Source organism: Amphiura filiformis, chromosome 4, assembly GCF_039555335.1.
Source record: "Amphiura filiformis chromosome 4, Afil_fr2py, whole genome shotgun sequence".
NCBI classification, from domain to species: domain Eukaryota; kingdom Metazoa; phylum Echinodermata; class Ophiuroidea; order Amphilepidida; family Amphiuridae; genus Amphiura; species Amphiura filiformis.
In genome coordinates this window covers 71,169,807-71,188,021 of record NC_092631.1, presented here as the reverse complement: position 1 = coordinate 71,188,021, position 18,215 = coordinate 71,169,807, and the positions used below count along the sequence as shown (strand labels likewise).

At 35.1% G+C, this 18,215-nt stretch overlaps 1 protein-coding gene across 1 annotated transcript in view; it reads left to right on the top strand.

Annotated features, from left to right (window-relative positions):
- Positions 1-18,215, top strand: part of LOC140151343 (unconventional myosin-Id-like) — an 80,499-nt gene that overhangs the window by 38,589 nt on the left and 23,695 nt on the right. The window contains exons 5-9 of the mRNA XM_072173653.1: positions 3,404-3,553; positions 5,552-5,671; positions 11,877-12,083; positions 14,787-14,929; positions 17,372-17,597. Of these exons, the coding sequence (XP_072029754.1) occupies positions 3,404-3,553; positions 5,552-5,671; positions 11,877-12,083; positions 14,787-14,929; positions 17,372-17,597 (846 nt within the window). The remainder of the gene's footprint in view (positions 1-3,403; positions 3,554-5,551; positions 5,672-11,876; positions 12,084-14,786; positions 14,930-17,371; positions 17,598-18,215) is intronic.

Sequence of the window (18,215 nt, the reverse complement as noted above, 5' to 3'; positions counted from 1 at the left end):
CCCTGTCGACCTGCCAAAAATTGCTTGACCCCCCCTATAATTCACCACTCCGGGGACAGTACACATATATGTTTAGTGTTTCTGAGTTAACAAATATTGAAAAATATTACATAAAAGTTTAAACATTGATGACTCAACCCCAGACAATGTATGAAAAGCAACTAAAATTTCAAGTGTTGATTTTGTGTTGGGGTGTCTGGAATTTATTTGGTCAATTTACACAATTCACTATTTAAACTTTATAGTAATAATAATTTTATTTGAACACTTCTACAAATGGTGTATTTTTGGTACAATGATCCCAGCAAATACAAAAACGTTTTAAATAAATTATATTTTGATAAAGGTCATGAAAACATTTTAAAATGTTTTGTATGAAAACACACTACAACAATATTTTAAAAATGTTTTCAAGATGTTACTGTAAACTATTTTTGCAAACAGTTTTTGCCAAATATTTTGTCAACACTTAATAACATTATGTTAAAATATTTGCACCCAACAAACACAGAAATGTTCTTAAAATGTTTTTTTCAAAACATTTTTAATAACATTTAAATGTCGGGGTTTATAAAGGTCATGAAACATTATTTCAAATATTTTGGGCAAACATTTTTGCAAAATATTTTTTCAACCCCAAAATAACATTCTGTTCAGAATGTTTTGTATCAAGTTTTCAAAAAAAATGTTGGAACGTTTTAATTTATACCCTTTATATAACCCGGCATTTAAACGTTTTTGGTAAAACATTTGTGTTTGCTGGGCAGTAGATTATCAAAAAATGTGTTTTAATGTTATGAAAACGTTTTATACCCTTAATATGCCCTTTATATAACCCGACATTTAAACGTTTTCTGACAACCTTTTACAAATGATATTGAAAATGTTTTGTGTTTGCTGTGATATTACAGAATATAAGAAACTTCTATATGTTCACTGAATCGAGTAATGTTTATTTGAATTCCTTTTCTTTAATCAACCATATCTCCTTTCTGGTACTTGACTTATATTTTGTGGCTTTGATAACCAGTTATTATTTCTTTTATATACATGTTCATTGACCAGTTCAATTGAAGGTTAGAAAGTGTATGGCATTTGCAAGATCAGCCAGGTACTGTAAAACAACTTAATTTCATTAGCAATTTAATTTTGCTAATTTCGCTAGCGACTTCAATCGCTAAATTAAATTGCCGCTAAATAGTGCATTTATAATGGTTTTACATAGCAAGAGGATTTGTGAATTTAAATTGCTATAAAAAGATGATGTCTTGCCAAATCGCGATTCCTAATTCAGCTAGTGGGAGGACACCATGGGCAATCACATGCTTAAGGACCATTCAGTGATTTGCTGAATGACGGACGCGATCATAACAAAATTCAGAGTTTGGTACCTTTGTCATTGTCATTGATGTGTTAATAGCCTGCTAATGGTTCAGTCGAAAGCGGTGTATTTAAGACAAAATATGGCATTCTATATCTGTAATTCATATACTGACAGTATATAAATTAGCTACATGTATTTGAATGGGGCTTCAACTTAGTCAATACTGCTGTTTTCTTTATTTTTTGCCCAATGTTTCATTTTAAAAATACCAAATGTCAATTTGAATGACTTATCCATCACTTAAAGCAATTTGTAAACAATTTTAATTTTTTACACTTGTGCTGGGATCACCAAATGGGACTTTAATAATACATACATGTGTCCAAATCTGAGACCCTAACCAATACCATAGTACACATTTGTGGGGGCACCAAGGCATGGACACATAGGACAAAATTGCCTTTGATGCCTTTGGTTATGTTTTTCCCTCCAAATGTTTGTTCATTCAAACCATGCTTAAAATTACTATTTAGCATGCATTCAATTAAAAACTATACACACAAAATTGTAATTGTTTTATTGAAACATCTAAACTTGCCATGAAAAAGGTAAGAAATTACAATTAAACTAAAATGTTTAATTATTGCTACTCTTATTTTAATTGTGGACATCGACTCTGCATGTAGAATAATATTATAAAATGATTGGTATGAACCCTAACAAGCTTACAAAATCTTACAAACCAAAGCCAGTGTGCACTATGTCATATATACGCACACCCACGGCTACCGGTCACCAATGGCGTGCTTGGCACCTGAAAGGGTCTAGGTTCGAATCCTGAAGGAAACAAACAACTTCTTTATTCAAATTCTTCCTGTTAAACTTCCTTCTTTCATTTCCCGGCACCAGCAAGCCATATCAATGTTAGGGTAAAAGGGAAGTAGGTGAATGCATACTAGTTGTTATAATAGCAACTATCATGATATAGATTGTTTTTATTTAATCTGAGCCAAGAGATGTATAAATATTAGTGTTATCATAGTGTGGTCATCTGTGGTATTATAGTGTGGCCAGTGTCACCTATAACAAAGGCCATTTAGCTTTGGCTAAATTCCTGGCAATTTTGAATGCATTATTTAGATATATATATTATTTGCATTATAACTTCTGCCTTTGCCGTAACGGTATAGAAAACTGATAGAAGTACACTATACTTCAACCCCCATTCATGACAATCCAAAATAATGTCTTTCCCATAAGACAAAAAGTCTGGTTGTCCTCCACACCTGCACATTGGAAAAGAGTTTTGTTGTACAAAAGAATATCTACCTTAATTATGAAATTCCTGAATATTTTTTTGTTTATTTTTAAAGATTTTTTGCCATTATGATTTTTTTAAAATCATAATGGCAAAAATTCTTAAAAGTTTTAAAAATGGTTAGTAAAACACTTCTAAACTGGTTGTAAACATGAATGAAGGCATAATAGTAGTGAAGTATGCTCATTCACATCTAATTAGGTTTTACTGGTAAATTTTTATGATGATATGATTCCTAAAAAAATAAAAAAATAAATCCACCCACCCGTACATACCTCAAAAAGTTGTGGAGGTTAACAAACACTAGTTTTTCTCAGCCCAATCATAGAATGGTGGTCATTTGTCGAATTGTCTAACCCTAAAGTTACCTAGCCCTAGGCCCTAACCTAATTGTAACCTTAAATCTAGCCCTAATTCAAACCCTAACCCATACCCATTGGTTTACATGTTTCGACCCTTGACCATGGTGATAGTAATATAAATGAGGCTATTGACCTTTTTGGCATATACCATAAATTTTTGCAAGCACACCTGAGAACTCGTCATTTGACGTCACATTGATGTGCAATGCGCAGTAATAATATTTGATAAATGATGTGTGCATCGGCGCAGATCGGCGTGACGTCGTCAAATGACGAGTTCTCAGGTGTACTCGCAAAGGCTTATGGGATTTACCGCAAAGGTCAATTGAGGCTCTCCCTTCTTCAAGAGTTCCAGGTAAATAACACCAATGTCATTTTATATTTTTGTTCTTTTTTCAGTCCCGTGTAATTCACCAGCAGCAGGGTGAACGTAGCTTCCATTCCTTTTATCAACTCCTGTCAGCCACACCAGAAGACCTGTTACAAGAATTCCAGCTCAAGAGAGATGTATCATTATATAACTATGTCAGTCAGGGGAATGCTGCAGTGGTAAGATATCATTATATAACTATGTCAGTCAGGGGAATGCTGCAGTGGTAAGATATCATTATATAACTATGTCAGTCAGGGGAATGCTGCAGTGGTAAGATATTGTCTTTTCCTTGTTGTGGATATGTGACCTGATCTGGCCACTCAGGCTAAAGTCGGCAATAATGAAACTGAGATATCGGCAAAAAGTGAAGAGAAAAAACAATAAAAAACATAAGAAAATGACATATAAAAGTTCATAACTTTACAACTCAGTATTTAGGAGACCTGGCGATTCAACATCAGTAAGTGTAAGTAAATTCGTAATGATAGTAACTCAATTTTCAAGATTTCTGACTTTGGCCTGAGTGGATCAGATCGGATCACATATGGTAGTCTTAGCTAAAAACTGGGGCTGGCCTGTCCATTTGAATAAAACTGCCCATCCAAAGTTGATCTTACAAACTGATGATCTTTATGTGAAGTTGCTACTTCAATTTTTGTTCTTAATTTGAGCTACTTAATTATAAAGCTGTTAAATAAAACAATTAATGTATTAGTAAGTCACCTGTCAATTTAGATGGGAGTTTGCATCTTCGACGGAAGCTGATTAAGCTAGATTTTAAGCCCAATTTTGTGCCTATTTTGTCATTTTCTCAAAATTATAGTGCATTGGTGACAAGTAAGATATGTATATTATAGGGGCAAGGACTACAACTACTGCACTGGAAATTTTATTTCAGCACAGACAACAGTTGTGGAGTTACAGTCAAAAATGAGGAAAACCAATATTTGATCAATAAATCAATAACTACTTGCCTTGAGTTGCTGAATTTTCAGTGCAGTAGTTGTAGTCTTTGCCCCTATAATAATAATATACATATCTTACCTGTCACCAATGCACTATAATTTTTGAGAAAAATGCAAAAATAGGCACAAAATTGGCCAGGGGTGTAGTACCCCCTTAATCAAATTTTATAATTAATGTCACAGCAACAATAGTGAGCTCCTTGAATTCCTGTCTGTTGTTTATAATAATAATTCATATATCTTTTCAGGTTAAATTTAGAATGGAAAATTTTATTTCGATGAAGGGCAAACCTCAATTTCCAGCAAGTCGCTGCCTAGAACTACATGTAACCCTATCCACAAACCGCGACGCCCCTCTAGCAAAGAAAACGAGCTTCAGCCAAGCCAGTTGGTCATCTCAGAGGGAATCAGATGGCACTGAGCTTGTCACTGCATTTCACATTATTCTTAAAAATACATCCCATAATAAATATTGAAACACTCCTTCCCATTGCTTTTAGAGAATTAAAAATATAACCAAATAAGTAAGCCATTACATTTCTGAAATATACCATCAATTATAGCATCTCATCTAGATCAAATTGTTGCCTAGCAACCCATTGATTGGGTTGTAATAGGTCAGATTGTAAGATGACATTTCCTATTGATTGTTCATAATGTTTCTTTTTCTGTGACCAGGGCAAGAAATTATAAAAATTAATAAAATTTTGTATTAATTTGATGTGTGTGTGCGTGAGCATCAAAAATATCTGTTCAATATTTTGTGATATTTTGCATGATACAGCTGCTTCATTCACATGTACATGTATAGTGTTAAATTTTTGTTGTTATTGACACATTATTTTACCTTAACTCAGCAGAGATGGCGTTTATACTACCTGCACAAAAAATAGTGTATAAAACTGATGCAGCCCTGTGATGTAGGTTTTCAAGATTTTTAGAAAGCTAGGCTTCAAAAGAAAACTTCAGGTTACTATTTATGTACTTGGCTGGTGGGCAAGGGCCCAGGGACCACAATCGAGGAGGGGCCACAATTTATGCCTGTGTGTGATTTTGACCAATTTAATCTCATATTTGGCCATATGCAGTAAATGTTGACTGTTAAGCTCTTTCTATACTGAAGTCAGACCAAAAGAGTTTCATATTTTGAATGGAGCATCAAACATTCATATAAACTAACACATTTTGATTTTATTATTTGTCCTGCAGGTGAAATCACTGAATGATAAGAGAGACTACAAAGCTGTGATGCATGCACTACAAGACTTAGGATTCACTAAAGAAGAACAGAAGACAATGTGGACATTGGTGGCATCAATTTTACATTTGGTATGCTCATGTTGTTTATTTGTACAAATGTTTGCCTCACTCCACCATGGTGTAAACTGGGGATCAATTGAGACAATCTGCTCTAATTTTTAGTAATCATTATTATTACATGAATTGAGGACAATGTGGAAATTAGTATTTTGAATTTTACATTTGGGTCAGTCCATGTCAAAACAGACTGAGTGTACACCCACCCTCTTGGATTATGCTCTCCTTTGGCTCAGGGGTACCTTTCATGGACCCCTAGGTGAGGTCACAAGAAAAAAATTCAAATTCAATTTCGTTTCGAATGGCGGGCCATCTAAGTTTGGCGACCTTGACCAAAATTGGGAATTTAAGGTGTCCAAATGACAAAGCGCTCTCTTTGAGAGGCATTTTCTTCTTAATTAAATCAGTTGTGACCCTCTTTTTGAATATGGTCACTCACTGGCTGTGTCTGAAATGCCTAATAATAAAAAAGATAGAATTCGGTATGTCGTTGGGATTTCAGAGGTGGTCAAAATCAGCACTTCATACTGTTCAATCAAATTATCTTTGATTTTGAAGGACCCATGATAATGCCACAGTGCACTTATAGGTCCTAATTATGTTCAGAATGGATTAACCATGTGCCAATGTCTATGAGCAATTAAAAAAAAGAGACCTTTCTAGACCCCCTACAGAATTTTAGGGCCCCCTAAAGTGGTTCAGCCACAAATAGCGCTTAAAATCGGCAAATTTTGACACCTAATAACTTTAGGTGTACACCAGATATGAATTTCTAGTCTTTTGCATCTGAAAGAATGTAGTCTAATGTTACTAGGAACATAAGATTTGTTTTGTATTTTTTGTTTTTTGATACTTTCAAAAAGGTCGTTGACCTATGAACATTTTTCGTCATAGCGCCATCCTGAAAGGTCTGACACATAACAAACTATACATTTTGGAATCCTCATGACCATACGAGTAATTTGATATATTACTTGACATAATTGGGAGCATTCTGAAAATTTGACCCCCATAACCTGTACTTTGCATGTGCATCGTTGCCAGGAAGTGCATTTTTGCCCCCCTTAAAAATCCATACAGAGGATTAGAAAGTAGTTTTTTCTTATTACTTGACTCAAGAGCAACTTGAAATATCAGGATAAATAATACAAATGGCTATAAAGTGATCAAAAATATAAAAAATATCATACTAAAATTGGCATTTTGTACCGTATCCTGTATGCATGGTATGTTAGGCAAAAATGACTATTTTTGAAAGCGTCAACTTAATACTAAAACACAAAAAATACAAAACAAATCTTATGTTCCTAGTAACATTAAACTACATTCTTTCAGATGCAAAAGACTAGAAATTCATATCTGGTGTACACCTAAAGTTATTAGGGATCAAAATTTGCCGACTTTAAGTGCCATTTGTGGCTGAACCACTTTAGGGGTGGCCTAAAATTCTGTAGGGGTCTAGAAATTTCTCTGTTTTTTTAATTGCTCATAGACATTGGCATATGGTTAATCCATTCTGAACATAATTAGGACCTATAAGTGCACTGTGACATTATCATGGGTCCTTCAAAATCAAGATAATTTGATTGAACAGTACGAAGTGCTGATTTTGACCCCCTCTGAAATCCCAACGATATACCGAAATCTATCTTTTTTGGCATTAGGTATTTCAGACGCAGCCAGTGAGTGACCACATTCAAAAAGAGGATCACAACTGATTCAATTAAGAAGAAAGTGCCCCTCAAAGAGAGCACTTGGTCATTTGGACCCCTTAAATTCACAATTTTGGTCGAGGTGGCCAAACTTTGATTGCCCGCCATTCAAAAACTAAATGGAATTTGAATTTTTTCTTGTGACCTCACCTAGGGATCCATGAAAGGTACCCTGAGCCAAAGGAGAGCAAAATCCAAGAGGGTGGGTGTACACTCAATCTGTTTCGACATGGACTGACCCATTTGTGATGCAAGTGAGTCTGTGGATCAAAATCAAAATTCAGTTTTTAAGTTTACTATATGTGACATGATCTGGTGCATGGGGGCCAAAGGCGGCAAATTTGAAACTGAGATAAAGGTAAAAATATGGAGTAAAAATACAATGAAATACATAAGAAAATAGGCATCAAAAATTTACATAACTTTAGAACCAAGTATGCTAGACCTTTAAATTTGGTGTTTTCAGTAAATGATAGCCTATTGTATATTGATGTAATAATCACAGTAACTCAATTTTCAAAAATGCATCCTTTGGCCCCCATGGACCAGATCATGTCACATATGAGCCATTCTTACAGCTTTATTTTGCTGAAAACCCCATTATAATAACTAACTCAGTAACTGTTCCAGAGATATGGCCATTTTATTGTTGCTCAAAAGGAATACTATTATTGGCTATATCTCAAAATCAATATTCCCAACGTCCAAGTCATTTTGCTTGATCAAATCGCATTTTGTATGCATAGAATGGTGTTTTCTTGTTTGCTCCACCCCACCATGGTGTAACAGGGATCAGTTAAGGGCAAATCTTTGCTTAAATAGCTTAAGAGTAGATGATTGAGTGGAAACACATTTAAGTATCTGTGGTGGAAATTATACATTAAAGTATGCTCAGGATGTTGTAACATAGTTTGGCACTCCACCGTGGTCTATAGTAGTCCATAAACTGTGGGTTGAGACAAATTACATGCCATTAATTAAGTTTAGAAACTGATGATCTTAAGTGCTGAGAGGTTGTTGCACTTTTGTTTCCGTATCTTGACCAAGGAAATTGAAATTGAGATATCTTGATATGATTGTTGATGTACATGTAAGATATCATGTAGATATCATCTTCTATTTATATAATTCCCGTCGATCATGCCACTGTTTTTCCGTGTTATATCATCTTCTGCTACACTGAATATACATTATTCAATAGCTTTTGTTTCATACATGAATGCACTTCCTATGTATCTGAATCACAATAAAGAATGACCCAAGAATGACACAGCCTTCTACTCAGTCAATTTTCTGCCATAAAGTACTGCATAAGGAGTTACAACACCCCAAAGATACATTTTATGTTCTAAACAGTGCAGCCAACAAGGAAATGACCCTCCAATGTTTTAATACATGCAAATAAATAACAAATCATGTTCTGCTAGGAAGATAATTCATCCATATAAAAGAGATAAAAATGGATATCAATTGTATTATAGGTCTCATATAAAAAAGATCTTGGTCAAAGAGGTCAATGAACTGTATGCTAAATCAGTTGTCATCCATCCTAAAAGCGCATTTTCGAAAGCTTTCAATGAAAATTAAAAGGGTAGTCTGATTGTAACACATGATATTTTCTAGAGGTTTCACATTGAGGCCTATCACCCAAACATTCTTATTCCAAGTTTGTAGTTCAATTGCACTAGTAGTTTCAATGCTATATAATAATTACCAAAATGTGTATTGCGGTGGCCTATATAGAACAGTACATGACTTTCAGGATGGTGTATCACCATGTTTTTGTTCCGAGACTAATATTCACGTATACTAGTCTCAGTTTTTGTTCATATCTTCTATTTTTGTTCATTGAAATATATTGCAGGCCTAAGAGCTTTCACCTGATACCAAAACCATGTATCTTCATTTTGGTGGTGGTGGTGGGGGGGGGGGGTGAGGCTGCCAATCTTGCTACCCGCCTTCAAACTCAAGAGTTTCTGACATATACAGGCTGTATCAAAATGATTGTTCTCCATCCAGGTTTTTTTAAGTGCTTTTAAAAAGCCTGCATGCCTCCAAACACACCATTGGATCTACATGAAATGACATGACGTTATTCTTTATACTTTATATTTCAAATTCTGGTCATTTCAATCCAATCAAGCGTTTGGAAGAGGCAGGCATTTCAAAAACACAAGAAGAACAATCATTTTGATATGAAAAACAGGGGCTTTTTTTGACAGGAATAAGCAAACTGTGATGAAATTTTATCAGTTTCGCTGTCGAGCCATGATTAAAGGAAGAAATGAGAAAAGTGATCCCGCCCAGGAATTGAACACAGGACCTCTCGTTTACGAGACCAGCGCCTTAACCACTTGGCCACAGGAGTTTCATGATAAGGCAGACTGGGAATTCAACCTAGTATAAGCGGTCACTCAACCCTACCTCCTTCATTTTGATACAGCCTGTATTACAATTGTCATGAGCTGAAAGCAATCCAATACAAATAAATTTGAGCATTTAGTTTGTATTTGTATTCATCTCAAAATCAATTAATTTAACAACAAACACTCTTGATCACATCACCGGTAATTCATCTAAAAATAACACAATACAAGTGTTAAATAGTCAGAAGGTCAAGTACTGCATACTGCATAGGCAAATTATGCAGAAAAATCTATTGTATAATTATCTTATTAAAAACAAATGATTATTTGGTTGAATGTTCTTGTGGGTATCAATTATTTTTAAACATTTTATATGCTTTTTGTGAAATCTGATTAATTTAGTGATACAAGATAATTGTGATTGTGAAATGTTAATATCCCCAGGTAACTACATTGTAATATAATGGGTTACTCCACATAAGAAGCAGCTTCTGCATTAAGGTTGGTCTGAACCCTGGAATTATGGAAACTTTCGGGCCTCATAACTTCTAAATTGTTGGTCTAAAGTATATAAAAGTATACATATTTAGAATGGCAAAGACTTGATAAGTTCATCTGAGAGGTCAAATTTGGGCCAAAATGGCACTTTTGGCCCAAAATCCCCAAAATAATAGTTTTTGGCCCACTTCTTTTTTGTGCACCGTAACAAAAAAATTCTTGGGCCAAAAATTTTTGAAACTAATTTTTAAAAACTAGATCAAAATATCTGGGACACGTTTTTTCATTTTTTTGAATTTCAACTAACTTTGAGAAATTTGCGCCAAAAATTGTCAAAAAATGCTGATTTTTCAAAAAAATCATAAAAAAGCCCGATTTTGGCACAAATTTCAAATATTTTTGGTGAAATTGGTCAAAATTCAAAAAAATGAAAAAAACGGGTCCCAGATATTTTGATCTAGTTTTTAAAAATTAGTTTCAAAAAACTTTTGGCCCAAGAATTTTTTTTGTTACGGTGCACAAAAAAAAGAAGTGGGCCAAAAACCGTTATTTTTGGGATTTTGGGCCAAAAGTGCCATTTTGGCCCAAATTTGACCTCACAGATGAACTTATCAAGTCTTTGCCATTCTAAATATGTATACTTTTATATACTTTAGACCAACAATTTAGAAGTTATGAGGTCCGAAAGTTTCCATAATTCCAGGGTTCAGACCAACCTTAAAACACATTCCTGGGATCAGGGGCGTCAATCCTGGGGGGACAGGTGGGACGTGCCCCCACCTTTCAGCAAAATGACCCATTTTTTGTTCTTTTCAGGCACTTTTTGACAATCCAGGCCGATTGTCCCCTTCACTTTTCAAGCCGGATTGGTGCTAATGCCTGGGATGCGTTTCACTGTGATCTCCTCTTTTACGCATGGAGGCCTATCGCATCATGAGCACCCTACACACAAATGGCATTGTGCCATGAGCGCCCTGCCACCCTACATGCACACACTCTGTAACACACTTTCAAAAACGCCCTACACGCACACGGACTGATGTAACACACTTACAAGAAACATGCACATAAGATAATTTCCCGGATGTGGATTTGAGTTCCGTTTATTATGGATGCACATCCCAGGAGATCGCTTTGAAACGTTTTGATGCGAATCCTGCTCTTAAGTGGTGACACCTGGTCATTATCTGCCGATCTATCTTTCCAAGCAGATATAAAATTAAAATTTGTTGGCAAACAAATATATTTGCAACTATGGTACACAACTGACAATCTACATGTACATCATCTTAAATATTGGCTGTCTGACATTTTATTTACAAATGAAGCTGCATTTTCCAGTATTAGTTTTGTGCAAAATTAGTCAGGCAACTCTTGCAACTTGACCGTTATTGTGTTCAATGTCAAATGTTTGTATAATATCTTTTAAATGTGTCTTCACTCTTTTTCTCTCTTATATGTTTAAGTTATAAATATAAGTTCTTGTTCCTTGCTTGGTATATTATTCACATGTATATGGAGTCCTCAGTTTTTTTTTCTGTATTCATGAACTTCTGGTGAGTAAAAATATTCAGTAGTGTAGAAGTCTAAATTGCTTTCAGTTTTAAAATTATTTTTTGCATTTTTTTCCCAATTTTGCAGGGCAATGTAGAATTTGATAGTGAAGACAATGAATCATCACATATCACCAATACAGAAGAACAAGAAATCCTGTCAGGACTATTGGGTGTTACTAAGGAAGATCTGGAGAAAGCATTCTGCTTTAGAGTGGTAGCAGCAAGGGGCGAGGTCATGGAGAAGGGCCACACAAAGCAAGATGCATATTATGGAAGAGATGCATTTGCAAAGGTACAAAATACTTGGTGTAAGGCAAGGAATTTGTGGGTTATGAAACTTTTGCAATTTTGTGAGTGACAGGAAATTGCAAATGATCATATCATGATATGAATGTTTCTCCTGCCTGTAGGTTTGTAATTATCAATATTAATTTTGTGCAAGTTTATCACTTCAAAAATGTTGTGATTTGTAGTCCCTTAACAGTGATATGTGGTCATTTAATTTCATCACCTAAAATGCAAGACCAACTTATCAATATTGTGATAGAATATGTCCCGGGAATATGTGGCGTGTCATGTCAAAAGGAGAAACTTTTGGGCAGGTTATCAATTCTGAGGTTTTTACATGTAAATATTTTGCTCCACAACGCCGTTTTCCCAAATGAAATCGGACATTCCTGAGCGAAGATATTGAGTTTGTAAGTTATGGTATTATAAAATTGGAAATTGAGATATCTGCCTTTTAAAATATTATTGACTATGTTGAAAGTAGGAATTACCTTGAAAAATGTCTCAAAAAATACAAAATGCCAGTTATATTCCTGTCTGAAACTATCAGACAATAATTTTAAACATTAATAACATCACAAATTCGCAACAAACCCAAATTGTGAAAAAATCAACCGGGCAGATTTTTGACTATTTCAACATTTACGATCCAGCCCAAAAGTGTCTCCTTTTGACATGACACGTCATATATGTATGTGTTGGTTTAAAAAGAACTTGGACCATGGGACTGAATTTGACTCTCAAATCTGTTTTATTTATAATTTTTTTATATTCTTGTTTTAAATAAAGCGCCCTGATATATTCCATCCTGCTTTGAGTATAGGGCTGCTGTTATACACCGTCAATGTGTATTATTATTTTTGGTAATGTCCATCTTTTCCGTAAGTTGAGCTTGTGAAACTTTTGGTTTTTATGAAAAGTTCTAGTTTTGTTTTGGTATATATCCCTTCCCGTAGAAGAGACTTTTCTTTTCTATCTCTAAAAAAGTGAATCACTTTCAAAACAATTGCCAAGAAGTCTGTACTTTTAGTACAATATTGGACATTTAGTTTCACTAGCATGTAGTATAATGCTTCATCAACAGAGCTAAAAATGATGATTAGTTGCCACTAATACTACAGCAATATTTGTATTACAATTAATGCACCCAAAAAAGGAACCAAGAATAACAAAAAAAATAATCTTTCATATGCACTGTTATTAAAATGTCATTAATATTTCGTTCATTTCGTAATGCAATGACACTTGAGTTGTAACTATTTTAGATAACCATCTGCTGATAAGAACTAGGTAAATAATGTTATCATTAAAACAAACCCATGAATGTGTCAACTATTCCGATAATGTGTGCAGTATTTCAATCATAAGTCTTATTTCCTGATCACATTTCTTTTGGCAAAATGCCGAGTGAAATTAAAAAGAATCTTTGATGTTTCTGACAGGGACACCCATTGCTTTAAATATAGACCCTATATGCAATAAACTAAGGAGAATGGTAGTAACTGATATGGCATCCCTGTTGGAGGTATATACTGCATGTATTACACTATTAAACAGAATGACAATTGTCTTGCCTGTTTGAATCATATTTAATGCATAATGTTCTCTTGCATCCATCTTGGGGGGTTAGTGTTTTAGAGAATAAGCGATAGGAATTTATGTTTTTACTATCCTCTACCATGTGATGGACGACAGGCAGGTCCAATATTTTGAGTAGTGGATGGCTGCGCGCACACTACGATGAAAATACTGGACCTGCCTGTCGTCTATCATAGGTAGAGGATAGTAAAAACAAAAATTCCTATCGTTTATTCTCATTCTTAGTCAGTTAAATATTATTTTAATAACTGCAAATTATTTTTTAAAGCAAAAAACCGTCATATAAACTCCCCTTATTATAAAATGAACGAAATTTGTTTACAACTTCACGTATGTATTCTGTTGCGCAGGGTTTTAGCGACGGTGGTCGGCTCTGGTCGGCAGTAACCAGTACTCAGCCTGACCGACCGGCACTCAAGGGAATTATGGGTCTTGCCGACCAGCACTAAAATGACAAACTGTCCTCAAAACAGCTGTCAAATGCCATTTCTGTCAAGTAATTGGCATTCTAATTCAATTTTCTCTTAATTTTAGCCGGCACTAAAATTTGGCTAGCTACAATCCTGCTGTTGCCCGTACTGCTAGTGCGTTCACGTATCCCGCACTAGTCTACGAATATAACTCGATAGATACGCGCACCTCTACAAGCGTGTTACGCTCATGATGTCTTCTACTGCCTGATAGGCGGCATCCAAAATCATGCGATTGTCCAATCAGATTATGTGTCTACAAACTAGACCACTCCCACTGACTAAGAATTGATGACGTAGTATTGCATAGGGTCTAAGAGTCTAGACTCCTAGAAGGACAGTTCAAAATGAAAGAATGTGGTTGTTTGCATCCTGCATGCAATGTGTTGTGTCTATGACATGCACTAATCTTGATAATCCTCAAGACAGAAACCATCAATTATCCTTCCATTTCTCATTCTGGCAATTGCTGAAGATAACAAATTTTTGTCTGCATTTTCAATATGGAGGATTAACTAAGCATTACACAATGGCCTATTCCGAGTCCAGACTTTCAAGTCTAATATGCTTGATTAAATTAAATACATTTCTTTAATATGTTTTAAATAAACTCTTTGACTTTATTCTTTTCCCAACAGGCAATATATGAGAGACTGTTCTGTTGGATTGTGGGTAAAATCAACAGTGCCATAGAAATCAAAGGATCAGTACTAGAACACGGCAAAAACACTGTCATAGGAGTACTAGATATCTATGGCTTTGAAATCTTTGATGATAATAGGTAGGCATAATGGTAAAACAAAGGGTGTAAAGTATAGTCTAAATGTTTGAAACATACATCTAATAAACCAGAGCAAACAATTGTAGTTTATGAACAGTGGAATCAGATATGTTATCAGGTTTAGTTAAGATGTGGATTGTATGCACTTTGCGAATGTCATGTGATAAGCTGAGAGTTGATTGTAATACAACAACTGGATTCATGACAACATGTGCTCTGCACATGGCATACATGTATATATACATGTTACCTACTCCACACCTGAAATATACATGTAACTCAATGTGAAAAATTACTATCGGGGTTAAGATTTCTGTACTTAGCAGTATGCGGAATGATATCCAGCTGGCTCTCAATATGAACTAGCAAGAACGCATGCTAGAAGATAAACTGGGCCTGGGGGGCACTCAACTAAAATTTTTGTAAGGGTGTGCTGCGCGGAGCGCCAAACTTTGGGAACTAGAACTGATTTTCGGGCAAAATAGGAGTTTGAGGCTCAAAGAACTGGAGCAGATCCAAATGTAGGGCTTAAGGAACTGCCGGAGAGCCTGAAAAAGGGACCCTTGACCGCCGCACATATCCGTATCACCTTAACATGTGAGTGCCCCGAAACTGGGCCATAACTTCATTGTCTAGTACGTACATTCCTCTATACTTTACATTGAGCATCGTCTGAATAGCACTCTGCATAGTGCTGTGCATGGAAAAACTTAACATTGATAATGTGAAAAAATATATTTTATGTGTAATAGTCAATGGCCAACAAGATCTGATTTATAGGTAAATTCTTGAAATGTGCATATCGCTCATTCTACAAAATCCGGTGCCAATCCACTATAAAAATCGAAAAAATAAAAGTTGTTCAAAAAGACCTGCTTTTTGTGTTTTTTAAGAGTAAATTTATCACTACTTTCAGATGTAAAAAATTGCCAACACCACTTGCATATTTTTCTTTCAGGAAGTCGTGATGTTTTTTAACACTATAACTCAATGTAATGTGAGCTACGTTACAGACTACAAAATGGGCTGGTTTTACTCAATCCAAGGTCATAAAAAGCAAACTAAAGATCACTTGAGTGAAATGTAAAACAGATTTCACCATTTCATAGAAGTTTTGAAGATGCGTAAATGAGTGTGTAACGTAGCTCACAGTAACGTAGTTCACTGGTTTTTAATGTTTTTAATGTGATTTGCGAACGTTAGAACGTTATGTCGGTTAATTCTAATATAAATGGGGTTCGACCACTGGTAGCTTTCACATATTATTAGGAAGTACATGTAATACAAGTGCATACTATAGAATCCTGGTAACGTAGCTCACCAATCTTAACATGGTCGATCGAAATTTCAATGTTTACAACATTTCTATGCCAAAAATGCTACAGCATCACAATTTTTACTGTGATTTTAAAAAACCTTTGAGTGTTTCCTTTCAAAAACCGCAAATTACATTGATACCTCTATTTTACTTCTTTCCAATAACGTGTGTTAAAAAGAGGTAACGTAGCTCACAGCGCTTTGGTGGAAAGTGCAATTTATTTTAGAATTACACAAAGACGTTTTAATCACTAAAAAATAATGTTGATAAACAATATGATGGTGCGTTATCTAATTAAAAAGCAACAAATATGTAAAGAAATCGCATTTATTCAAAGAAAATATTCAGGGTTAGATGTGACACTTGAGCAGTGGAAACGTATTTTTATCGATTTTTGAGCCTTTGCAAGGGTTAATCAGGCTGAAGAAAGCATTTAAAGTATGGAAAACTATATACCGCATTTCGCCAAATAGTCGCCCCCCCTCAAATAAACGCCCCCGCCACTTTTTTCAACCAAGATGTTTCAAAAATTCTGATATTTCCATGCTATCTTGTGTAGTAAGCTTACCAAGTTGCTCACATGGTCATGAGTAGCAGCAATAAATGGCGAAAATCTGCATCCGAACCCGGAAGTGAACCAAAAGTCAGTGTCAAAAGGTCATACTTCGTCATTTTAGCGTGACTTTTAAGCTTACCTAATGATTTTAATGGGAATTTTCGTGCTACAAATGACCTCTAATAAACGCCCCCCTTGGGAAAATGTAACGCCCCCGGGGGCGTTTATTTGACGAAATATGGTATGTCCGTGTAGATCGCGTTGAATTCTACCAGAAAAACAACATATTTGATGCCCTAAATGCTCGACAAAGTGTTTGTGGACCAATGAATGGAAAAAAGGCTATTGGCACCGGATTTTGTAGAATGAGCGATATGATTTTCTGTAGCCCTACAAGCATGGATATTCTCTTTTACCTGCTTATCAATCGAAACCACCAAAGACAGATGTCAGTATTACGACTGTAATGATGTGGGTGCTGTAATCAGGTGGTTACAATTCATACTATAAATTCAGCCCCATAATTATCTTTTTTTTTTAAGTTCTCTTAATATTTTTAAACTTCCAGCTTTGAACAATTTTGTATCAACTACTGCAATGAGAAGCTGCAACAACTTTTCATAGAACTTGTGCTGAAACAAGAACAAGAAGAATACACAAGGGAAGGGATTGAGTGGGTTACCGTGGACTACTTCAACAACCGCATCATCTGTGACTTGGTAGAGGAGCAACATAAAGGTGTCATCTCTATCCTGGATGAGGCTTGTCTGAATGTAGGCAAAGTCACTGATGATGTAAGTAAAGTGATTAAAGAGAAGGCAAAGTGCAACATTCGACAAATGGTTTAAATTTGTCAATGTCTCCTTAGATCAGTGGATGTTTGCTAACCTCAACCAATATCTTGCATTATGGTTATGCATACTTGATTCTTTGGTTTCCATTTTTTGTAATTGTAATGGGTAATCACTCATCTTTTACCACTGACATGCACATACTTGAACTCGGTTATAAGTTAGATACTACACTTAACTGTATGATTAGTGCATATTGTATCATTGATCCTAATTATATCCACATGTTCTCAAATATATATTTTACTCAAAGAGGTTAACAAAGCAATGAAATGTTTACACATAGGTAATTTGTACAACAATTTGTTGTAACATAGACAACTGAAACTTATTAGTCAATATCATACCTAATGCTTTGAGTTTGGAAAGGATAGAAACAGACTGAAAATAGGAAACCCTGTTGGATTGCATTTTATAAAAGTAAATGATTCAGATAGTATAGGAGTACACACTTAAAGTTTGTTCAGCTTATATAAGGTGGAAAAAATAAGACTCATAACACCGTGTATTGATATAGAATGGCTGGCACGCAGTTGGGCGCAATGCTTACACTAGTTGTGC